At 41.7% G+C, this 26,621-nt stretch overlaps 1 protein-coding gene across 3 annotated transcripts in view; it reads left to right on the top strand.

Annotated features, from left to right (window-relative positions):
* Nucleotides 1–1,104: 1,104 nt before the first annotated feature.
* Nucleotides 1,105–26,621, top strand: part of LOC308324057 (transportin-2) — a 36,771-nt gene continuing 11,254 nt past the window's right edge. For 2 of the 3 annotated variants that reach the window (XM_080775962.1, XM_080775964.1), the window contains exons 1-18: nt 1,105–1,208; nt 3,445–3,544; nt 4,362–4,437; nt 5,858–6,007; nt 7,806–7,912; nt 16,643–16,776; nt 17,154–17,235; nt 17,326–17,448; nt 17,969–18,087; nt 19,271–19,331; nt 21,022–21,193; nt 21,794–21,946; nt 22,785–23,010; nt 23,914–24,085; nt 24,460–24,546; nt 25,204–25,311; nt 26,009–26,167; nt 26,371–26,458. In XM_080775962.1, coding sequence (XP_080632088.1) covers nt 3,446–3,544; nt 4,362–4,437; nt 5,858–6,007; nt 7,806–7,912; nt 16,643–16,776; nt 17,154–17,235; nt 17,326–17,448; nt 17,969–18,087; nt 19,271–19,331; nt 21,022–21,193; nt 21,794–21,946; nt 22,785–23,010; nt 23,914–24,085; nt 24,460–24,546; nt 25,204–25,311; nt 26,009–26,167; nt 26,371–26,458 — 2,116 coding nt within the window. In that variant the 5' untranslated portion in view covers nt 1,105–1,208; nt 3,445. The remainder of the gene's footprint in view (nt 1,209–3,444; nt 3,545–4,361; nt 4,438–5,857; nt 6,008–7,805; nt 7,913–16,642; nt 16,777–17,153; nt 17,236–17,325; nt 17,449–17,968; nt 18,088–19,270; nt 19,332–21,021; nt 21,194–21,793; nt 21,947–22,784; nt 23,011–23,913; nt 24,086–24,459; nt 24,547–25,203; nt 25,312–26,008; nt 26,168–26,370; nt 26,459–26,621) is intronic. The other variant, XM_080775963.1, reaches the window with a different exon arrangement.

Consider the following 26,621-nt stretch of genomic DNA (forward strand, 5'->3'; position numbering starts at 1 on the left):
TGAAAATTACACCACCAAAAGAACGGAATTGTCTGAGTCACAATTGCCCAATTTGAAATTGTGATATCCCCTGGCCTGCCCCCTCTGTGAATGTTTGGTTTAGTCAACTTGGACAAGTGGCAGAAGTGTGTGTGTGTGTGTGTGTGTGTGTGTGTGTGTGTGTGTGTGTGTGTGTGTGTGTGTGTGTGTGTGTGTGTGTGTGTGTGTGTGTGTGCGTGCGTGAGAGAGTGTGTTCCGGGCTCCGGCGCATGCACTGTGTGGCAGACAGTCCTATCGTCCAACCTGGTTGCAGGGGGAAGTAGGCCTATATCTGTCATGGAGTTCAGCTTCAGCTGGAACCGCTTGCCAACCAGTAGCTGAATTTAACAGTCTGTGGATGGGGTGATAGGTTCCTTGATAATCCTACAGGCTTTACTGACGCAACATCTTATCCTCCTGGATGGTGGAAAGCTCACCTCCACTGACACAGCCTGTTCCCATACCAGCCGGTTATGTAACTGATCAGGGTTCTGTCAAAAACTATCGGAAAATAATTTAATTTTACACCTGTAAACCTGTGATGTGACATGTGAGTGACATCACAAAGAATAAGTAAAGAATAAGATGATTCTGCAGTGTTGTCTTTGTTGAAGGCCTGTAGGATCTTAATGGGCCACATGCCAAACTGCTGTGCTTACTTTACTTGGACTACTGAATTTTCCCAGAATGTCGATCTTGACATAATGTGGAAAAATGCTATCAAAGTTTGCTCTTTGAGATATTTTGTGCATTCCATTTTATAATTTCATTGGTGATTCTAAACCTTTATTCAGTTGAGTCAGAGTTTATTCAGTATTGACTAAATCTGATGTTAGGTCAATCAAATATGAACAATTCATAATCATATTTCATATATAGAGACGCCAGCCAGTGCCAACTGGGACTCGATGGGAGGAAGACCCCGAGCTCTTTGCCAAAAAGATGTACAAGTTGTATACCGGTATCTGTTCTTTTTGGCACGCGAACTTTTTACAGTCTGTGCACGCGACACGGTCGTACTACATAGTATAAAGTCGGCATATCAACTACGGAAGTCGAGACAGACAGTTCCGTGCGGCGTGCTCATTATTTGAACCAACAGCAGCGAGAAGCGACAGAAGAAGAGCACAAGAAGAAGAGAACGCGGCCCCGTCGAAGAAAAAACAAAACAATCTACACAAAACGATATTGTACGTAAACTGTGTCGTGAACGTGTTGTATTTGGTGTTGTTATCGTGGAAATGACCACGCCGACCGGCTAACTAGTTAGTTGGGTAATGTCAAGGCGTTGAGAATGTGTTAGCGGTTAGCTGGAGTGTTAGCTCCTCTTTAATTCCGGCTGCCCGGCTAGTTAGCTTAGTGGCTAACGCCAGCAGCAGATAACATTGTGGCAAACGCCAACATTTAGCTTATTAGCGGCTAACGCCAGCAGCCAGTTAGCTTAGCGGCTAACGCCAGCCAGCACAACGTGTTGTGGCTACATTGTAGCATTCCTTGATTACCTAACTCGGCAACAGCAACGACAATGGTCCAAATAGTAATTTAATCGTGTATGTATTTGAAGGGACATGATTTGAGTGCGAGTTCACGATACATAAACAAAGTTTAGTAGCCTTTTAACGAGGCACGTTTTTGAACGCTCGTTGATCGGGGGGGGGGGGATGGGGTACTGCCATATCGACCAGGCCTGGCAAAGAAGGGCAAGTTCAGAGGAATTCAACTAACAAACAGTGATATTTGGATCTTCAATCCAGTCAATGTTTTCTTTCAATGCGACCAACGAGCTAAATTATCCAGGGCATGTAGAATTAGAACCAGTCCGGGCTTGGTGTGTGGCATAAGGGGCTAGCCACGCTGATGGATTGGGCGGCCGGGATCCCCCAGTTTCCGTCCTACAAACTTCTCTCTGACCAGCCACCAGTCCATTACTGATCGTCTGGGGTTTCATGGGCGTCTTTTTAGTAGTTTGTTGCAGAATAACGGTAAACGTTGCGAGTCTTTGAACGCAAGCCATTCCTCTTCACCCGCGGTGGGGGTGGTGGGGGGGATTAAACCGGTTAAGCCGGGTCACTGGGAGATTTTACTGCATGTGTTGTCCACAATGTCCTCGTTTTTGTGCCGCAAGCCGATTTCCAGTTATAATTTTAGGTTTTGACGTGCATGTATGCCCGAGACACCGTGTTGGTGGAATCTATGAGCTTGGCTGAGCGCAGCACAGGCCCTGTCTGCTGCCACCACGACCCCGACACCATGTGCACTGCTCACCATCCTATTGTCTTAACATTAATGGCAACATATGGCCATTGTCTTACTGCCAGTCTACTAATGGACAGGTCGTACCTTCACGGATTAAGAATAATTACATCCTCATCTGTTGGTTGTCCATTTTCTTTCTCCAGCACTTTGCTATTAAACATTCAAACTTCCTTGGAAGTTGAACTTTGTACTACACCGTCTAACTCTTGTAAATATGTGTGATGGAAATGTTGTTTAAGGAACTGTGTAGGATCTCTGTGACTCTAGATGATTGTTTACACTGAATCTATCTCTTAAGTGATAATCAAGACTGGTACCTAATTTATTCAATCTATTAATATTGACCTGAATTATTCAGTCTGAAGAATGATGTGTCCGCTATGAGAGACAAAAAGGATACATATTTTGTTTGAGGGCTTTTGTGTCTTGATATCTCTCACCTGACCCGGTCAGTGATGTTTCTGATCCAGATTCTTCGCTGTCATTTATTTTCTCCTGCAGGGGCCCCATTTCCTGGTATCATTTGTCAGTTGAGTTTCAAGTGTTTATTGTATGTACGCATATAAAATTACAGGTGGTGGAATTCTTGTGTCAAGCTTCCTCAACAATGAATAACTGCAAATTAAATAAGTAGTCACAAAACAATGAGGTCCAGAGAAAAAGGGCAATTAAAAAAAACACATTAATATCATAGCTCATGCAGCAGTCAAATACAATCAATGTACATCTGGACATCAATGTTTCTGGACCAAATCAGATATCACAAATTTTGACCAATACTATATCTGTTGTTGGGATGACTTGGCGCTTTCACAAAACATGTACCCAATGCGTTTTTTGATAAAGTCTGCCGTTGGCGTGTACATGCAGTAACAAATTGGCTAAAGGCAAATGGTGAACTGTCCGTTAAGTTTCGAAAATTACATAATTTTACTGTAATGCAGCCTTTAAAACCAGGAAATGAATCCACTCATGCCATTATCATGATTACAATACAAAAATCCTTTATCTAGTTGCATGTCATAAATATTGCCACGCCTTACATGAACATTATATGGAAAAACAGTCATGGAAGGAAGCCATGTGAAATAATGGTTTGTCCCCCAGGATGGTGTGGTCATGTGATATAATGGGGTGTGTGTGTGCCTAATCTATTGGATTGTCCCCTAGGATGGAGTGGCAGCCAGATGAGCAGGGACTCCAGCAGGTCCTCCAACTTCTCAAGGATTCCCAGTCACCCAACACAGCAACACAGAGAGCTGTCCAACAAGTATCCTACCATGCCGTGTGAAGGACCCCCAAATATGTATTTGCCCACAGAACCTGAAAATATTTTCTTTTTTTGTCTGCTTTACAAGCATTGTGAGCTTGTATCTTGGCTATTTTCAAATAATGTAAAAGTACTGGAACCCTGTCAAGGTAATGGAATCTAATGAAAATCAACCGATCTCAACCAGTAGGTTACTTATCAAGACGATGCAATTGAGCCAATAGGCTCTGCGACGTTGGTCGCGTTGTCCAAGTAATCCTAAATCTGTCATAAATCTAACCCTAACCTCAGTCTTAACCGGCCACATGACACAAAATCCCCTAACCTCATATCACTCGTAACTGGCCGCGTAGTTCAGGTTCACTATGTTTTCACTTCGGCGGACAGTAATTTCACTTCCGTGTTGCTAGCCTACTGGCTCGATTGCATTCAAGTGATAAGTAAACTACTGGTTGATAACATTCGAAGTGGGTGGTCAAGGACTTTGACTCCTTCAGTACAGCAGTGTATTTGGGGGCGGGGGGTGGGCTTTGTTTGCTTTGCAATGTTCTGTTTGTGCATTAGCACTGTTTTTAGTATTTTGTTCATGTTTGTTGTGGTTTATATTTTGATCACCGCCATTTGGAGAAATGGAGAATACAAAAAGAATTTTTTTTTCACTTCGAATTTTGTAAAGTGACATTTGTTTCGTTTAGCTTTTTTATAAAGTGACATCTTGGACTAAAGTGACATGGCTGTTTCTAATTTCCTACCATTGGAAAGCCTCGCTGCTAACTTTAGATGGTGTCTATGTGCTTGTCCTTAACCGCCATGCCAGAAACTTGAACAGCTCAACCAGTTCCCTGACTTTAACAACTATCTAATTTTTGTCCTCACAAGACTGAAAACGGAAGGTGAGTTCCCTGCATGACTGTCCTGATGGCGCACTGTTATACAAAGGGGACATAAAAAGTCCATACATTTAAACCTCAGACTTACAGGCCACTAAGGGTCCGTCTGTGCCATGAATCTTATCCGACGGATAGGCCTTCCTTTTCCCATACACCTGCTGGCCTGACTCCCTCTCTTTTTATGGAGGTTTTCCCCAGAGGGGAATAGCTTAGGACCTCCTGGGCTTTGTCTCCCCCCATAGGATCCCACTGAGACCTCTGTTGGAGTGGATCCTATGGGGAAACAGCCACCCCCGTCACCTGGGGTAGGAAGCTCAAAACGAGTCAATAGCAACAGCAGAAGAAGCTGTTGGCATTGGTAGAGAAGAATGTTTTTTATGGGTGGAACCCACAAATGCATGTTACCTAGAAATGGGGCACCATTTTCAAAGGTAAATATACGGTATCAAGGTTATTGCCAAGAAGCATAATTAAAACAGAAATGTTCTACCGAATACACATTTCTGAATTTTTTGTGCCACGTTCATTAAATTTGAATTCGTTTTTGAAATTTTGACGAGTCAAACTATAATTTTTTTTACTTTATGCACAAGGATGCATTTTAGTTGGTGCGACCTTCTACGTTACTAGGCAATGTTGAATCTCAAGGTTTCAGTACATTCATCAGTTTAGAAAGTGTGTGTTTGTGACTAAAAATGCAATTTGAGTTTTATAGAATTTTTGCTGTGCATCACAACCGACTGCATGATGAAGCATAAAATGGGGTTAAAAAATAACCCGACGTGATGAGTCAACCTGCTGTCTGCCTCCAGCAGAACAGGTTTTTCTAAACGCTTATCTCGAGTTCTTTTCACATTTGTTTTTCCAAAACAAGCTTTAGTCATGGCCCATAACTAAAGCATTGATAACGGTTACAAAATCTTTGTTTCTGGCGAATTCAAATAAGATTGCGGGACACTCTAAATCTAAAGACTAAAGGTCCTTTCAGACAGGGAGCAGGCGTTGTTGCCTGGATCAACGACATCTGCTCATGAGGGGCGGGGACACGTAGCTTGAAAAAAAAAAAGCTCAACACAATCCAGGTCTAGTCACTGTCAGCCATGGGCATGTGCACGAAAAACGCTTGAGTTGTCGCCCCTTAACATCTCCTGTATAAAAAAAAGCACGCCTCATTGAAAATGAATTACTAGGTGCGTCAGTCACTGCCCATCTGAAAGAACCTTAATGCTGAAAATACTGTGGCACTGGCGGATAATTTTAATTAATACCTGGCCCTCAAAGAGTGAAAATGGCCATATTTACTAGTAATCAAAAAATGGTTAATTTCAGGCCCTGTTGACGACAAACACGCACACACGGCGTCTCTTTCATAACCTCCATCCCTATAATTTATCTAATTGTCCTTCATGGCGCCTCTCTCCAGATGAGCCCACTCGCTCGCTGAGTGGTCTGATTTTGAAGAACAATGTCAAGGCCCACTACCAGAACTTCCCACCGACTGTGGCTGACTTCATCAAGCAGGAATGTCTCAACAACATTGGCGACCCCTCGCCCCTCATCCGTGCCACCATTGGTGAGTGTATGTGTGGGGTACGACTGCAGCTATGGATTGTTTTTGTGCTGTCGATCCTTTTTAGGTTAAACGAGAGGCACACTTAAACAATATCTATTTTACAGCAGTGTTGTGCAAAAATAGTGAAATTTGTATATTTAAAAAAAAAGATTTCCGTCACCTGCTAAGGAACTCCTTTTCTGCGAGTGCTGCTTTTTCTTTAAATATGAACTGGTCCATACCTGGGGTCTGTGCTTACCCAAACTATATGCATGCCTGTCCTTATTAGAGAGTGCAGAGGTTATGCGCTGTTCTTGTTATCGCACGTGGTGTGTGACAACCTGGTCATTTACGACACGACATCGATGTGTGTGCAAGTGCCTATTAAAAGAGGTCTGGGCACATGGTCGCTAAATCAAACTTTGTTAACTTTGCTGTGCTGCTGCCGTTCTGTGTGTGTAAACTCTGTAGCCCCGAGGCTAAAGTCTGGCCAGCGCAGCGGCTACAAATCCTGTGCAGGGATTGTAACCACGACAGCAGCCCATAGGCCTTGAGTGCTCAGTAACAGTAATTCTCTGGTCGCATTCACACCTGTACTTCGGTAGACTGCGATTGGGGGTGATTAAGTTGCATCATATGGGACCATAACCGTGCCGCACATGCGCAGGAACTATGAATCTCTGTTTACACAAATCTTTTTAAGCTAATAAACAATAATGGGTCTGCATAATTATGCAAATTTTTAAGAAGTCAATTATCAATTGCTCAAGCCACTGGGGAGAAAAGTGTCGAACAGACTGAAATACAGAGGTTCTGTAAATTTATAGTAGGATTTGGGTAAATTATACGAATCGCTTTTTTGACAAATGGATGAAGATGTCAGAACGTCAGTCTTGTTTGTGCAGCTGCATTTTACACACACTGCTCTCTTTCCTCCACACGCATTTTGAGACGTAGTCCTCTCCACATGCAGGGCAAAATCACCAGAGGACATTTTAGTCTTTTTCTCTGTCTTGGCTGACACAATGTTAATTTGATATAGTTTTAACTTAACATTAGCTGACCCTGTGGTGTCTTAAATGTTCTAACGCTGGGTGTGTTTTGTCAGTACACTAGCTTTGTAGCTGTCCCACCTCAACCAGGAAAATGTTTTTTCCATTCCTCCAGCCATTTCAATTCACTGTTCCACTGCTGTAGGCATATGTTTCAGCTCACAAACGTCTGTTGACAAAACTACTTTGTAGGTGTCCAGATGGGCTGATGATACTCTCAACCCACACATGAAGTGTAGCTGGCTAGAATAGAGTAGTAGTACAAACCAGCGGTTGGCGTAAAACGGGATGATTAAAAATCTTAGACCAAATGTCCTATCAAACTCGATGGGAAAATGATTTCTGTGAATGGTCCCACAGTGAATAGCCAACTCCAGCAGTGGTTATTATACTGTAATTCAGATCGATGAACTTTTAACTACTGCAACTAAAGCAATGCACTTCTTGTCTTGTTACTACTGGGTGGGCTGACTTGATAACAGATAGGCACAGCAGAAAAGTTGATAAATGTCCTGTTTAAGCATATGTTTTACTTAAGGCAGCTTTTTTGTCAACCCTATATGTAGTATCGTCAACATGCTTTCTTGTTTGCTGTTTCCTTGTCTTCCTTCCTTGACCCTCTGGAGGTGATGCACAATAAAACATCTGACTGTCGGTGAAGGTGTTACTCATACTGTCTGATCCAGAGTCCCCCATCACCACACAGGTGCATACATAATGTGATTATTTGAACTTCATAGTGAGTTCTTCTCTTTTATGGTTCACAGGGATCCTGATCACGACAATCGCTTCCAAGGGGGAGCTGCAGGCATGGCCCGAACTGCTGCCTCAGCTCTGCAACCTGCTAAACTCGGAGGACTACAACACCTGTGAGGTCTGAACACGATGATTGATTTTAACGATGATACATTAACGATTTTGATCCTGTCAAAGATATTTTTAGAACTCATAATCAGAGTCATTAAGAATACACAGGGAAGAGAGTGGACTGAAACAATGATACTGTTTAATACAAGGGATCACGAGCCCAGGGAGACTGCACGCATGCAAGCCTCACGAGCCCTATACATTGCTCTCCTTTATACACACATGAGAGCAGAAAATACATTGAAGGTGTGGTCAGTAGTGGTCAAACATGGTCAGACATTGGCCTCCTGTAAGAATAGGTCCTCTGATGGACAGCCAACAGGTGGATAGTATTCTCATTAAAAAACTTCTCTTACATTCCATCCTTTTAGTTTTTTGTCAATGAATCTAAATATTAATTTATATGAATATGAATATTAATTGACACCAAAGAACATGAAATACTATACTCTATGCAAATTCACTACAAAAAGATGACTTTCATATATGGACTATATCCTGGACTGAGCAAGGTTTACATTCAAGTGTATCCAATGTCACACGATCATTTGTTTTATTACACTCAGGACACTTCTGATGGCTGGTAGGGGCGAAAACCCATTCTCTTGGGCGAAAATTCCAATCCTACGATCCTCGATTTGTCTTTTGTGAGCGATCACTTCATATAGCCAGCACTTCAAGTGTATAGTGGTTGCATGGTTTTCCTCCACACAAATGTTCGTTGTGTCACAAGTTGTAGCTTCATGGCATCTAGTCGTTCTCCCCATGGTTGGCACAGCATTCCTTCTTTATCTGGCTCTCCTCACATCTGTCACTGGGGGGTGACCGGGGTTGAATGTGAGTGGGCCTTCGGCCTTGGGAGCCTTGTAGGATGGACATGATGATGTGACTTCACGCATGGGTGTCACTAGCCCATGTGACATTTATATCTGTCAGGTTCCTCAGAACTATAGAGGGGGAAAAACACCTTGTGCACATTATTTGTTCACTTGAATTATTCCCACCATGATTAAAAAGGTGGTTATATAGAATTCATTTCATTATTATTCTTTATTTTTACATTAATTGTTTTCATAAAACAGTAGACTAATGTCAATGTATGTGTATATTTACCCAACATACAAACCCAGATTGCGTTCTCCTTGTTTCCATTTGGGTTTTTTTCCCTTTTTTAAACACATCTCCTGATATGTTTCTCTGGATTTCAGAGCTGGAAAAAACAAAACAAACCCTACACTCTATACTAAAACATTTGTTCTATAAATTTCTCGGATGGTATTTCCTAATTATTTAAGACCTATCTTGATCATGGTTGTCCAATTTCTGGTTAAAACTCTCCTTTATAGTTATTAACTTTATAGACATGTTGCACATTGTTGAATCTTTACACAGTATTTCATCAGATTATTACACTATACTTCTAGTTCAGTATGCCAATCCGAATATTTCAATAATGTCTGAGATCTGTAACACATTCGTGTCTCTTTTGTGGGATTGGTTTCTTACCTTGTTGACGTAATGTGTTAGACAGATACTAATTTCTCCCTTGTAATGTCCTCCTGCAATTGCATTTTTTTTTTTTATCACAATACCACAAACTCTTCCTAGACAAGTTAATCTAAGGTTTTAGTGAGTTAGTCGTGCCGTGCACAATGGGAAAAAGATAATATTCATTAAATCATCACACATTTGGAACCATCTCTGATCGGTACATCAGCCATCCTCGCCACCTGGAACAATTGAATTAACAGTGACTTCCATCCTGGAAAGTAGGAAAGAACAATCTCCATTACATTACAATGATTTTACCTAAAGATAACATGTTACACATAGTGATACATTTTACATTTTAACACTTATAAGCCTACTCAATAAACATCACACACACCACACAAACCATACCCGGGTCATTCATCCTTGATCACACTCATAGCTGTGGCCTAACCAATAGGACAGTACTTGAGTCACTAGACTCAGCTTACTTTTTACTGAAGTTGCCTGCATAAATGGCCAGGTGCCATTGACACCAACAAAACCTAACTCCCCATGGAGACAAGTTAATGTTGCTGTTTACTAATTACTCATGTACAAAGCTACAAATAAATCAAACATGATGAATAATTTCACTAATCACTCCAATTTACTTACAAATAATTAAAATATTTACAAATACTTAAAATGAATTAAATCTAAATGTTCCACTGCCTATCAAATTAATTTACTTACAAATAATTAAAATATTTACAAATACTTAAAATGAATTAAATCTAAATGTTCCACTGCCTATCAAATTAATTTAAATTACCTATATGTTCCAATACCTATCAAATGAATCAAATTACCTAGCCTATGCAATGAATTAAATTAGCCTATGCGTTCCCCCCCTGTGAGCATTTATTTCTGATTCAGACAGAGAGAACTGCTCACAATCGCTAGGGATAATATTATCAAGCTATTTAAAACACCACCAACCTATTACCACTAACTGTGACTTTCTCCTTATTTTCCACTCTGGGAATGCCCTCAAAGTGTCAGTTGACATGACAGTGTGAAGGAGTCAAGTCAGCTGTTTGATTGACAGCTGCATGACTCAGACTGAGCACATTGGTGAGGAAAGACCCTCCATGGATATATACACAATAATACATATACGTATCTGGCCCTGTAGTTGGAATCTGCTATTTCTAAAAATCCTGTTCTTTCTACCGATGCACTTAATTCTGAGCGATATTCAATAAGCTAAAATGGGCCATGCCTAGATTATACATCATGCTGGAAAGGCATGGCCTTATCCGCCTCTAATGGCATGCCTAGGATCTGGTCATCCCACCTTAATGGGATGTTAAAACATATTTAGGACTACCGTTAAGCCGATACTGTTAATTTACATAATTATTTCCCTAACTTCAAATAAACTCATCTCACATTAACTAGAAAACAACAAATCGGAAAGATAACATCTAGGAATACATTCAGAAAAATCAACAAAATATAATACAATGTAGATTTGGTGGTTTTTTAACTGTTAAATCTCGCTTATTGAAAATAGCTGATCTGCAAGTCCCCTCCCGTAGATCAGACCTGCAGGCCAAAATACAAAATACTTACTAAAACCGGATTGCCTCCACCCCCCTCATTTGCGTAAATCATCAACTCACTTAAGATCATCAACTTTACAAGACTTTACAAATCTACAAGATTGAAACCTCACAGCTTGACACAGTGGGCCCAAAATTGGTAAAATTGGTACAAGTCGAGGGCCGGACTGTGTTTCAACACACGGCCCATCTTTGACGGGAGGGGTAGCTGAAAGTTGACCACAAGTGATATACTTTCACTGCCGATCAATAGTGGAGAGAAGACGCATGATTGCGCTTGTGGGCCCTCGATACGTGACAATGCACTCGCCGTGCATTGTGGGACTTGTAATATTATGGTGGTCCGTGCAATATCCCAGAGGGCCAGTTCTAATACCAATTAAATATCATCCTACGGGCTACGATAATTCCTTCATGGGCCTAATTTGGCCCCGGGCCTACAGGGAGCCATGGTCAACAACCTGGTCAATGCTGTCACAATGTCACAACGAAAGTTATAAAATTGACACCGTTAATGACACCAAGAGACTTTGCACACACTCATGTGGGTTGTGAAAGTTGGCACCTCTAATGTTCTCATTGATAAAATAATAACGCTAGTATTTACATGACTTGTAACTTGCACAAAAACATAACGTTCAACTGGCAAGTAGAGAATACAAAAACCACACCTGCGAAATGAGGGGTGTTCTATTGTACATCATCATAAATGGCCATTTACTGCTTTCTATATAGATAATATAAGTGATATTATCCATAACTAAACCTTTGGCCTCCTGGGACAAATTATATGATCAGCTAGACACCCAATTCAAATTGAGCCTCATAGCTTATCCTACAAATGTGTATGTGTCTTAATGAACTGATCAGCATGCTTGCTGCCTTCTGTTATGGCATAGAAAAGTCCCTGTCTAACACAAGGATGCAAGCTGGAAGTGACAACTGTTTACGCCCCTTCTTGGGATATTTTGCAAGTTTACTCTACTTACAAGGACGAAGCTCTCACTTTCAAAATTGACGTTACTGGCATTTGTTGCTACAAGTAATACAGACAAAATCGGATTCAAGTATCCAATTGCAGGTATTCTGACCATTGTTTATCCCATAGGGAAACATGACAGTCACAGACTGTTTGCAATGCAACATCGACTGTTAAATCTAACACCTGAGGTGACTTCTAGAACGCCTTGTTGTTGAAGTGGGACTCATAAATCCCTTTGACTTATAAGGAATACCCTCTTACGGACTGAATCACCGGGGTGTCCAGCACGGACACCTGTTACTTAAGTGACATGATGTCATGCTATGAGCCTCTCACGTAATTTAAAACCAGTTACCTAAAAACTAAAACAATGACCAGCTCAGTGGCCTTGTGGACAAAGTGTCCGGTTGACCGCCCTGAGACTGGGAGGTCACAGCTCGACCCCCGGCCAGGTCAATCAAAGATTCTAAAAATGGGACCCAGTGCTGCCCTGCTTGACACTCAGCATCAAGGGCTGGACTGGGGTTCAATCCCTGCGACATACTAGTGTCATGTCCAGGGGGTGTACTTATACATCAAGTTGCCTCACGCTACAGAAACAGGAGATAGGCTCTTGCTCTATGGGCCTCATGGCTCGGCAAGGCCACTTAAATAGGAATACTCTAGTCTGCAGACGATTTTACATCTTTCATATCCCACAAATGACATATCTCTTAATGTTCTATACCGTTGTACATTATCTATTTTATTTAAGGGTACAATATTGTTTACGCATTTCTAATCTACCTATACTTAAGTAAATCTGTAGAGTCGAACTTGCCTCTGACTACAGACCACTATTTGCATGTTATATCTGAGTGGCAATTAACCACTCTGCACAAAATTACATCCCCTTTTGGGCTGTAGGGGTTTCTGATTTGAACGTAATCTTATATAGGCCCCTACATTTTTGGTTCCTCTCAAGAAATCATTATGCCTTTTAAAACTATCTGTTCCTTGATATTTATTCACATCAGAATCAATTCACTATGAGACTAGTGAGTCCTAGAACTTTAATTCCATTGTCTGATTAGATTATTGACTATAGGAAAATGGTGTGGTCATATTTACAAGCCAGCGCTACATACTCCACATTGAATCAAAAGTATATTCCCTAAAAATGTCAAATGTCAGCTAGTGTAGGCCTACTACCAGAAGTACCAGTATATAAAACTATATGGTTACCTCAGCTCACAAGCTCAATGACCCCCCCTTTGAAGGAGAGTGTCTTGTTACCTGTGTCTCGAAACTGCTTAATTTAGGCATGTATCGTAGCGGAAATAGCACACTTGGCTCATAAGCCACTTTTACTCACCCACTCATTGTGAGATCACCGACACACCACCACCACAACCAGCACATCGCCTCAGAGATGCCCAGTGTTCAATCACATGAAAAGAAAAAGAAAATCATTAGTTCATCAAGCCCATGGTCCATTGTTCATCTGTCCGAGTGCACGCTGTCACTCACATGTCCTTGTTCCCAAAATGTCATTTCCTGCCATTTCCTGCCGTGTTGGGCCCCAAACCAACACATGCAGATATTGTTCAGAAATCCAAGTACAGGACAGTCTACTGACTGTGCATGTGGCTTGTATTGACCTCTCTTTAGCAACTGTGCGATGTGATAGGTAGTGTTATCAGTGGTTCAACAATAAACAGGTTACGCAAAAACACAGTACTATTCATTTCTATGTTTGGTAAATCAACTCTGCTAATACGACTCATGTAAGAGTTCCGCACGTTTCACTTTAGGTTCATATAATACCATTACTCAATACTCCAATGTGGTAACTCAAGTTTCTGCTTGTTTATATATGACCAACACAATTCCAATTTCATTATCCCTAATGGATGGACCTATTAGTATATTTAGGTGGGACTGCGTCTCGTGCTCAATTAAATAGTCCCAACCCACATACTTCAGCCCTTCATACATTTTAGCCATGTCGAAATATCTGTTCTCCATGGGCACACTTTTGTGAGCTTGTTGATCTGCTAAATTGAAAGGGTTTCTTAAATATAGCCACAACCAATATCAATTTACTTAAGTAAGCCTATGTTTGAATTCTACAATTACTTGTTACAGAGTATACTTATAGCGATTACGTAATACATCTTAGAAACTTTCTCCTGTAATGCTGTAACACTGAACTTAATTCTAGACTCATTAACACTCACCCAAAAATCCTCCTTGCTTGCCTCATCTCATCTGGTGTGTGGCCACTCAGGACAGCTGCTATGGAGGATGGGGGTGAACACTGCCTATCCTGACAAATGTCCATTTAGCTAAATCTGACCTTAGGTTCCCTGAGGACCTTCTAGTATTTCTCAAAAATGCACAATGATATATTCTGTATAGTAACAAAACAAAACGGGAAATCTCCCAGGAAAGACACACATGGGTTCCTGTCTTGACTAGGTAAAAAAATATGATGATAGTTACACACATTACCTTATTCTATATGGAATACTATAATCTACCTATATATTTCTTTTATGCTTCGAGTATAATCTTGCCTATTGATTTTGTCCAAATATAGGAAGCGACAAAGCACAATTACTCTATATATACATACATATACATATATATATATATATATATACATATACATATATATTTTTTCCCTTGCTTCACCTTTCCTAACCAGCCATAACACTGGAACATTGCTATACTGTCATCACATTTATGATAAGACTAATAGCATACTATATGGCCAAAATAATTAGTTAATCATGTTGCTGTTAGTTAATTACTTTGAATACTCGAATTTTAACCATTTCCTACCTACTGCTCTGCTATCCTGTTTGACACATGCCAACAAGGTTACACTGGTGTCCCTTCACTCTTTGTGGTGACACCATGGACAGTGCTATTCCTGGCCGACTACCAGGAATACATTCTTTATACTATTTTGTTCAAAATGCCACAACCAATACTATAGGATCATGATTGATTTTTACAAAATAGTATTTCCGTTCATCCATATGTAGGTGTACATTCTACATTGCACATTCATACTCAGCTGCTCGAGTCTTACGCACAGAACCTATGAATTAATCTCATACAATTTGCTGTCTCACAATTCTCCCACACGGAGAGAAATGAAAGAGAATTTCAGTGGACGCTATCTATATGATATTCCTAATACTTGCTCCATCCCATTGACATTTTATCTAGTTTTCTTTTATATAAATGCCTAACTATACGGGCTTCATTTTTCGCTTGCTACTGGACAACGATTTTGATCCTGTTCTATTTTACGGGCTCCGACATCTGCAATTATATTCACTTTACATTACTGCTAACGTATTAATTATATCGTCTGTAATGTGAAGATAATTATTTAAACGTGTAGTTCAATATCACGCCTATTTTCCTTTGTCCCTGTTTTAATGACCGAGATGTTACATCGGCATATCGATTATATGCGCAACATAACTATGGACTTCAGTTGATTTATACCAGCCATATACCGATAAAGGATTATAACCTGCTTACTTATCCCAGTGATATGCTGATAAAGGACTTCTAGCCTATTTATTTATGCCAGTGATATACTGATAAAGGACTTCTAGCCTATTTATTTATGCCAGTGATATACTGATAAAGGACTTCTAGCCTATTTATTTATGCCAGTGATATACTGATAAAGGACTTCTAACCTAGAGTGGATTATTAATACCACATGGCCTTATAGCCAAAAACATATTTACCAATACAATTGATAAGGGAAATGTCACCCTTGGAGTGGACTACTACTACCACATGGCCTTATCGCCAAGACATATATTATCAAAAGACTTGATAAAGGAAATGTCACCAAACATATTTACCAATATAATTGATAAGGGAAATGTCACCCTTTTAGTATGGACTATTAATACCATACGGCCTTGAGCCAGACATGTGTACCAAATAACTTGATAACGGAAATGTCACCTTAGAGTGGATTACTACTACCACATGGCCTTATAGCCAAGACATGTGTACCAAATAAATTGATAACGGAAATGTCACCTTAGAGTGCTAGTATCTTGTACGGTTGTATCTGTAATGACACAGCTTTAAAATACGAAACCCTAAATTAAACATTGAGTCAAACCACTCTTACCCCAAAGTCCGTCTTGGTGTTATCCCTGTCGATCAGCAACTCAGATTCATATGTACAGCGCTATATCCTGAAAAAGAGAATGCTGACGGACAGTGGAAAAACCCTGCTCACAGCGCCATAATTGTCAAAGATATTTTTAGAACTCATAATCAGAGTCATTAAGAATACACAGGGAAGAGAGTGGACTGAAACAATGATACTGTTTAATACAAGGGATCACGAGCCCAGGGAGACTGCACGCATGCAAGCCTCACGAGCCCTATACATTGCTCTCCTTTATACACACATGAGAGCAGAAAATACATTGAAGGTGTGGTCAGTAGTGGTCAAACATGGTCAGACATTGGCCTCCTGTAAGAATAGGTCCTCTGATGGACAGCCAACAGGTGGATAGTATTCTCATTAAAAAACTTCTCTTACAATCCTCTGTCCTTTTTTCTTAAAAAAAAACAAACCTTTCTCTTGCATTTTGGTTTAACCACCTCTGTGTACGTTCGCCTGCAGGGCTCATTTGGCGCACTGCAGAAAATCTGTGAGGACTCGTCGGAGCTGCTGGACAGTGAGGCTCTGAACAGACCACTCAACATCATGATCCCCAAGTTCCTCCAGTTCTTCAAACACTGCAGCCCCAAGATCAGGTAACGGGACACTCCCAATCTACCAATCCAAGATCAGGTAGCTAACTGGGCACTCCCCTCCCCCCAATCTACCAATTCCTGCCTTCAGTTACTGGAGATGATGCATAAAGACACGCCTGACTGTCAGTGAAGGTCGTGGTACTCATACTGTCTGATCCAGTTGCCCTGCAATATTCCACTTAAAAACCCGAGTGCTGCTGCGTGTAGGAATTCAAAGACTCGTAGATTTCAACTATTTCCGATAAAGACATTTAGTGTAATGAGGAAAACGGAGGGTTTTCTTTTAGTCTAGACCCCACGGGGAGCGGCTAAATTCTCTTGCCTTTTTGACTCGATGGCAGTGATGGACCTAATGATTATGACGTTTGTCTGTGCAGGTCACATGCCATAGCCTGTGTGAACCAGTTCATCATTGGCAGAGCCCAGGCACTGATGGACAACATTGACACCTTCATAGAGGTGGGTTTGCAGGACAATGCAGAATGGAAGTACACCAACAGTCTGTGTTTCAGTCTTTCTTCATCACCCATCGTTTTCTCCCTCTCCCAGAGTCTGTTTGCGCTGGCAGCAGATGAGGACTCGGAGGTGAGGAAGAACGTGTGCAGGGCTCTGGTCATGTTGCTGGAGGTCCGCATCGACCGCCTCATCCCCCACATGCACAGCATCATCCAGGTAATGCAAAGTGTGCATGCCGGTTGCTCATGTTCTTCTGCTTGCCTCAACCTTATTTTAACTGCAAAACTGTATTGACTGCTTCCAATTTGGCATTTGTTGTATACCACAAGTTGGTATAAAAACTTGTGGTGATATGGACAATTTGTTTTGGAATCCCGTATGAGTGTAGTATTCTCTGCAACCTGTCTCTGAATACTGTCGAAAGCCTTCTTGAAACTCTGTACACTGCACTCTGATGTTACGAAGGGTGAATAATATTAGAGTTCTCAACGGGCCTGAAAATGAAGGCCCGACTGATTAGCTCACGTTTTAGGCCTGGCCCCTAAAATGTCGGGTCAAGTTTGGGCAGAATTTGAGAACTCTAAATAATATATGGTCAACACATCCTACCTTCTGATATTCTTTGTACAATGATTTTGGCAAGGGGGGGGGGGGATAGCCACGCCGGTTGTTGAACGAGGGCACAATTATGATTGTGACCGCCCTAATACTGACATGCTTTTTTCCCCACCCCTAGTACATGCTGCAACGGACTCAGGACCCGGATGAGAATGTGGCTCTGGAGGCCTGTGAGTTCTGGCTTACCCTGGCAGAGCAACCCATCTGTAAAGAGGTCCTATCTGGACATCTGGTGCAGTAAGTAACTACTTAAGCCCTATACATTTGGATCATAAAGCAAATTCAATATTTTTAACAATTCCCTGGAATAGGGATGTCAAATGTAGCAGATGTGTTGTAGTATTTATCCCCAGAGGTACCTGTACACAAGACATAAATGATAAGGACCACCTTGAACCTTGATAAATCTTTCAATATAAAATCGAAATCATCCGCTCTCACCATTTGATTTGATTTTATTAGACGTCAAGCAAGAAAACAGAGTTACATCATGTTAATCTGAGAAGCATCAAGGATAAACACAATACAGTCTTCCGACTTATTTTCATTGTAATGGTTACTTAAAGGACTTATGTAGTCTTTAGTATTTGCATCCCTATGTTGATACAAGCTTTCTTCATATTTGCCATTTCCTTATCTTATTTCCTTGACTCTCTGGAGGTGATGCACAATAAAACATCTGACTGTCAGTGAAGGTGTTACTCATACTGTCTGATCCAGACCCCCATGACCACACAGGCACACTCGCGCGCATACATAATCGTTGCAAATTATATTTTGAACTTCATAGTGAGTTCTCTTATGGCTCACAGTTGTAATATTTATTTTTTGCTTATGGTAAAAACAGCTTCCAATGTTGAGTTTCACATGGCTATTGCGTCTCATTCCAAACAGACCTTTAACGGTGATGTATCCTCTGAATTCCGAAAAGCTTGGCAGTGGAAAGTAAATCTGAGCCATTTTAAGATTAGTTACAGCCCTCAAGACTGTGGGATAGGCAACAGGACAAAGCCTAAGTGTTTCAAGTGACATTTGTTTAGATTGGTTGTAAAAACACCTCAGTCAGTTCCAGGGTGGGAAAGGCTCCAATGAAGCAAATGTCAGTTGTAATGCATGCGCCTAACTGGAATGTTTTAAAGTTTAAACATACAACACAGTTTTTACTTTTTATTTACTGAGTTGGCAACACATATTGTAATGTTCGATTGTTTGTCTTTTTACTTTCTGTATGTCCTTGTATGTCATTTCTGTTCATGAAAAATGAATAAAATTTAAGTTGGAAAAAAAAAAACATACAACACATACAGCGTTTCTAATCAGCTGCTGTTATACATTGTACAGTAGGCTGACTCTAGATCTCTCAAAGTACATGCCGGGTGATTTGTTGGACCTAGTTTTAATTTCTTCTCTCTTTTTCTAGACTGATTCCTATCCTGGTGAATGGGATGAAGTATTCCGAGATTGACATCATACTACTTAAGGTGAGCTGCTCTTGTCTGTTTCAGTGCATACAGACACACTTAAAGTTCTCCGTCCTTATCTTCTTTCCTTGACTCTCTGGAGGTGATGCACAATCAAACATCTGACTGTCAGTGAAGGTGTTACTCATACTGTCTGATCCAGAGACCCCCATGACCACACAGGCACACTCGCACGCAGATCCCTCGCATGTAGATCCGCAAAAAAATATTAAGGGCCGTATGTATGTGTACAGTGTAGAGTTGGCCGTGGTGTGAATGACATGACCGATGCAGTCGCAACGCAGCAGGCTTGCTATGCTAGTGAAGTGATATGAGGGACTCAGGGGGGCAACAAAAAGTGCCAATCCGATCCTCCTAATAATAAATTTCTCTAGCGGCTCCGCCGCTTAATTAATAACGCGCCCATGTGCACGGACTCATGTGCATGGCCCATGTGCACTCAGCCTGCCCTGGTCTACGAACAACCAACATTGGGACAAATCAAAGTTATCAAAGTGATCTGCATGAGGAAACTAGTAAACTTTTGTGGAGATCTTTTACAGCCTCTGCTGGACTGCTGCGTTACGTCATTGAGTGGTGATATTTGATGTGAACGTCGGGCCGTGTATGTGTTTCACGTAAGGGTTTCAACACGACGCAACGATGTCATTGCGCCGTGGTGAACAACGATTACGCTGGATTCAATTTCAAGATATGAATATTTGAATTGATTGGCCAGACTAGCAATATAACACAACAGAACTTCAAAAGCTGCTTCCATCCATGAAGAATGGATTTGCACACGCATTCGGTAAAGGCAACTTTGGGAAAACACCATTTTACCAACTCTAAAATTGGTGCGCTGTTATTAATGTATGATTTATTTTTCTCTTACGCTGACTATTATCCCTGTCTAGTACAGGGGTAGACCTATTATCCCTGTCTAGTACAGGGGTAGACCTATTATCCCTGTCTAGTACAGGGGTAGACCGATGCAAGTTTGGGGGGGTTCCCCTTTCACAACGTTTGACCAATCACATATTGGGACATGGTCTGAAAATGTTCAGTCTTGGGATTTATTTTTTGCTTAAGTTTAAGCCCTGCACACTGATGTCTGTATTGTCTTTTAAGGCCAAGACAATTGTCCTTTTGCAAATTGTATTCCCAAACCAATCCCACTGTCCCACTTTATCCTGTGAGGCTCCTCTGAAGTTTAGTACGCATATACTGTGTCACTGTGACACTAACATTAGCGTCCATGTCCCCAAGTGAGTTGCTGTTTCCACAGCTGTCTGTCCTGACAGCTTTCCCTGCTCATTTACATTTTTAAATATGTTTTGCGCCTGGTTTGCTATTTCTGTCATGGTGCCACGCCACGTACCCAGAAAGTGTTGACCTACTAAAGAGCTGTCAATATAACTTCTGCCTGCAGCTTAATGTTAGCATGGTTCTTCTTAAGCCCCGAACTAACCCCACCCCACTAAGAAACTCATGACCAACCTGTATGAACCAGTAAATCAAATGATCTCTGGTCCGACCTCAGACAAGTTTGTCATTTGTTGAATGTAGAAAATCATAAATGCCATTCACTGCCTCTAAAAATTGGTTTTCGATGAGATCAGGCTTTTCTTCTTGTTTTTGTTTGTTCTTATTGTCTGTGTGGATAAAAAAAAAAAGAACACGTGAAAGTGTACGTGTCTGGTCTTTCCAGGGCGATGTGGAAGAGGATGAGGCAGTGCCGGACAGCGAACAGGACATCAAACCTCGTTTCCATAAGTCACGAACAGTCACCCTCCAGCATGAGGGGGTGGAGGGTGAGGAAGGCGAGGACATAGACGATGATGACGACGATGATGATGACACGCTGTCCGACTGGAACCTCCGTAAGTATTTGGCCCTTGTGCAGTAGTGATATTGCAATGTACCTAAGGAAAATTGGGTCAGGCAGTCACTTTTCACTTCAAAATGTCTAAATGGGTTAATATGCCCTTCCATTAGGTATGCTCCCCATCCTGTTTGCCTGCCTCCCCATCTCCATCCACATACTGTGATGAACTAACTTAAGACACTTGAATCCTGAACATTCCATGTGGACTTTAGGATGAGTCTGAGTTGTGTGGTGGATGGGGACAGCACCTAGAGCCTCAGTAGCTCAAGGAAACGTTAAGTTAGTTATAGTACAACTCATAAAAAACCCCCATAAGTAATGATTTCTTGGTAACTGGTCTTGTACACACATTCAACATTCTCTGTAGTGTCATGTTGAGCCTACCAGAGAATTTAGGTTATATATATATTGCTTACAATTTAACCTTATTTACTAATCTAAAATCTCCCTAACAAAACACTTTCTGATCCAGATCTACAGGTGGAAGTCATTGTGAGTTGTCATTCATGTAGATCTGCTATTTTTTAAATGGCGTCTACATTTTCTTACTGCTCTGCCAGCTTATCACAGATGACCGGCTTGTTTATTTCTGTAGGAAAGTGTTCTGCTGCAGCCCTGGATGTTTTGGCCAATGTGTTCCGTGACGATCTACTGCCCCACCTCCTGCCCCTGCTCAAAGGCCTACTCTTCCACCCCGACTGGGTCATCAAGGAGTCTGGGATACTGGTGCTGGGAGCCATCGCTGAAGGTAAGGCCTTGCATGATTGTTCCTTCCCTGGTACCCTGGCGTAATGAAATGGCTGGCTCATCCGGTAATACAAGGAACAGGCTTCATTCAAGATGAACGTTTGTTAAGTCTTATACGTTTTAATTTGATAGTATTTTTAAGTGGTGCAACTACTATGTGAGCTGTGGGTGGGTGGGTGGCTGGATGGCTAGCTAGCTGTGTCTGAGCACGAAAACAGAATGGTTGTTTTTGTGTGACTACTTAAGCCCTATACATTTGTATCATAAATATTTTGAACAATTCCCTGGAATAGGGATGCCAAATGTAGCAGATGTGTTGTAGTATTTATCCCCAGAGGTACTTGTACACAAGACATAAAAGGACCACCTTGAACCTTGAAATCATCCGTTCTCACCATTTTGTATTTGATTTTATTAGACGTCAAGCAAGAAAAACAAGTAAAAGTTACATCATGTTCATCTGAGAAGCGTCAAGGATAAACACAATACAGTCTTCCGACTTATTTTCTTATTGTAATGGTTACTCAAAGGACTCAAAGAAGCTTGTAGCAACATAGGGATGCAAATACTAAAGACTACATATTTGCCATTTCCTTATCTTCTTTCCTTGACTCTCTGGAGGTGATGCACAATCAAACATCTGACTGTCAGTGAAGGTGTTACTCATACTGTCTGATCCAGAGACCCCCATGACCACACAGGCACACTCGCACATAATCGTTTCAAATTATATTTTGAACTTTATAGTGAGTTCGGAGCACAAACAGCATGGTTGTTTTTCACCACCTGTGCGCAACCTAACACACGCGCACATATTGACTGTATAATATGTCCTCCAGGCTGCATGCAGGGCATGGTTCCCTACCTGCCCGAGCTCATCCCGCACCTCATCCAGTGTCTGTGTGACAAGAAGGCCCTGGTGCGCTCCATCGCCTGCTGGACCCTGAGCCGCTACGCCCACTGGGTGGTGTCCCAGCCCCCCGACTCCCACCTCAAGCCTCTCATGACAGAGCTGCTGAAACGCATCCTGGACGGCAACAAGAGGGTGCAGGAGGCTGCCTGCAGGTGGGTGCTTCAAGGAGCGACTATGTGTTGGTGTACGGCGTGCGCAAGTACCCAGTTTGTTCTGAGTTGTAATCTCTCGTTCCCCTCTTAAAACCTAAACCTAAAACTTTTTATATTTAGTTGACCGGAGTACTCCAGTGCCTAGACTCTATCCTGTTTTCACGTAACACTAAATATCTTTGTTAAAACAAGTTCGCAACGTGTTGGGAGCTTGTAGACCTGCTATTATTGACAAATATTCACCACTGGAATAGGGATGCTAGAGTTTAATTTATTAAGCCCCATTTCATACTTCAAACACTGCACACCGCTCACGCATGCACAGCCTCCCCATCTCCAGCCACACACTGTGATGAGCTTTTTTAAGACACTCGAATCCTGAAAATTCTATGTGGACCTTAGGATGAGTCTGAGTTGTGTGGTGGATGGGGGGGACAGCAGAGTTGGGTCTTAGCAGCACCTACATCCTCTGTAGCAGTATACCAGTCTTCTATTTCAGGATACTTCCATCTGACTAGTTCAGAGAATAAATCGGCTACCGTATCTGGTAATACCATATCTGGTATAATGCAGACAAGCATCTGCACTCAAGCAGTGTCCCTTTTCAGAGTTATAAGATTTTATAACGCAGCATATGTTCTGCAATTTATATTTGAGAACATTTTTGTTCACGCCTTATGTCCGAGATTTAAAACAAACCAATCACGGACAGTTAATGCATTTATTTCATATTACCGATTTCTGAATAAATTTAATATATTTCTCATCTGGATACTATGAGAGCTTATTGACTCGATATGATACATTTAGTTCCTGTTTCTGGTCCAGATCTACAGGTGAATCTATTGAGCGTGTGTTGTCATTAACTATCGCATCTTATCCATTGTTCCTCCTTTTGCTCAGTGCGTTTGCCACGTTGGAGGAGGAGGCGTGCACGGAGCTTGTCCCCTACCTGAGCTTTATCCTGGACACACTGGTGTTTGCGTTTGGGAAGTACCAGCACAAGAACCTGCTCATCCTTTATGACGCCATAGGCACTTTGGCAGACTCTGTGGGGCACCATCTCAACCAGCCAGTAAGTGTCGGAGTGAAGCAGGCCTTTTGAGATGATGTTTAGCCAAGACTGCCAACGGTTTATCCACAGGCTTAGAAATGCTAAATGGTGAGGTTCCCCTAGATATTATATCATCTTTTTCAGGCCAGGTTATCTATTTCTGAATAAATGAAATAATCTGGATATGATGAAACACTCAGCCGATTGAATCAAAATGATATCTTTTGTTCTGGATTTCTGATCCAGATCTACAGTTTAATCTATAAGCATATGTTAATAAATAGGTATTTGATATTAATTTGGCCTGGTGGGGGTTCTGATGGTCCAGTGTGCAATTCTATTTTGAATACTAGTGTGTTCCATTCACACAATCTTCTCGGTTCATGTTTCTCAAGGAGTACATCCAGAAGTTGATGCCTCCCCTCATCGCCAAGTGGAATGAGTTGAAGGATGAAGACAAGGATCTCTTCCCTCTGCTGGAGGTAAACACGCACAGCTCCGCTCACGCACGCACAGCCTCCCCATCTCCAGCCACACACTGTGATGAGCTTTTTTAAGACACTCGAATCCTGAAAATTCTATGTGGACCTTAGGATGAGTCTGAGTTGTGTGGTGGATGGGGGGGACAGCAGAGTTGGGTCTTAGCAGCACCTACATCCTCTGTAGCAGTATACCAGTCTTCTATTTCAGGATACTTCCATCTGACTAGTTCAGAGAATGAATCACCTACCGTATCTGGTATAATGCAGACAAGCATCTGCACTCAATGTCCCTTTTTCAGAGTTATAAGATTTTCACTGCAATGATCGGTGCTACATTTTGATCTGTGAAATACCAAAGTGGAAATCATACCAGTGCAGGCCACTTTGTGGCGCTAGCTGAAAAAATTTCAACCTGTGATATGTTTTCTGGAGTGATAAAGTTGTGGCTTTCAATTGAATTCTTACCTCCTGAAAAGCTCCTTTGGCTTTTGTTGTGGAGGCACCCTAGGTCAAAATGACAAAACATTCCCCTATAAAACTAGTTTTAGGTAATTGCCAATTGGTAAAAAGAAGAAAAAAAAGGTGTGTATATATATGCTTTTTAATTTTATATTGTATTCTTTCATCTTTAACTAGCTCTTATATGTTTGTCTCCAGTGTCTGTCGTCAGTCGCCACAGCCCTACAGAGTGGCTTCCTGCCTTACTGTGAGCCTGTGTACCAGCGCTGCGTCACCTTAGTCCAGAAGACACTTGCACAGGCTATGGTGAGAACATGCACACAACATTGTATGAGTGTTATATAAGCCACTAGTAATGGCTCTCTAGCTTTCTTTCACTGCAGCTGCCACGTTGCACTGCTGCAACTGCTGCCTTATTGGCAAGGCTCAGGGAAAAATATGCCCTTCCATCAGGTATGCTCCCCATCCTGTTTGCCTGCCTCCCCATCTCCATCCACATGCTGTGATGAACATACTTAAGACACTTGAATCCTGAACATTCCATGTGGACTTTAGGATGAGTCTGAGTTGTGGTGGATGGGGACAGCACCTAGAGCCTCAGTAGCTAGATACAATCTTAAATTTCAGGACGGTTTTGTCTAGTTCAAAGAATAAATCAGCTATTTGGTATGATGTAGACGAGCAACGGCAATCCTTTTTCAAAGTTAGGTCTGCAGCACCGATCGGTAAAACATTTAAGCAACATTTTCACAGTTTAATTCCAAGGATGATCAAATCTTTTCGGTCCTCCGCCTTCATCGGCGTGAATGGATGTGTGATCCGCGCTACCCACTTAAATAAAGGCTATGTGCCGCATGTTAAAGCAATCTGCTTGATTAGCATCCATAGACTCATCTTCTGGTAGAGGGACCAATTCTAACACCAATTGGTGGTATTCAATTGAACTCACAGCAGTCTGTTTTGTATATACACACACGCATCATATGTGTGTGTGCGCACACAGATGTACAACCAGCACCCAGACCAATATGAAGCCCCCGACAAGGACTTCATGATCGTGGCTCTGGACCTGCTGAGTGGCCTGGCCGAGGGCCTCGGTGGCCATGTGGAACAGTTGGTGGCTCGTTCCAACATCATGACGCTGCTCTTCCAGTGCATGCAGGTACTGTGTGGCAGAATAATCTTTCCCATATCTGGATATGATGAAACACCCAGCTCATTGATTCAAAGTGATACATTTTGTTCCCAAAATAATGTCCTGATCCAGATAATCCCTAGATGTTAAGCTAATGTCTGTCAGGACAAAGTACATCTCCAAGTGTTGGTCTTTCATTTCTCATGTTGCTGTTTGTCTTCGTGTTGCAGGACAGTATGCCTGAGGTGAGACAGAGCTCCTTTGCACTGCTGGGAGATCTAACCAAGGCCTGCTTCCCTCACGTCAAGCCCTGTATTGGTGAGTTGTATGCGTGTGTGTGTTTGGAAATAAATCTCTGGCAAATTAACAGTGTGTACTCGCTACTCAACCAACCTGGTTAACCACTCCCCCTTAAAATCACATTACTATTCAACCACTGCTGGACTTAATTTAAATTCTTCTGTGGTTAACCCATTTTGGG

The sequence above is a fragment of the Protomyctophum bolini genome, assembly GCF_963924005.1.
Source record: "Protomyctophum bolini genome assembly, chromosome: 11".
Classification (NCBI taxonomy): Eukaryota; Metazoa; Chordata; class Actinopteri; order Myctophiformes; family Myctophidae; genus Protomyctophum; species Protomyctophum bolini.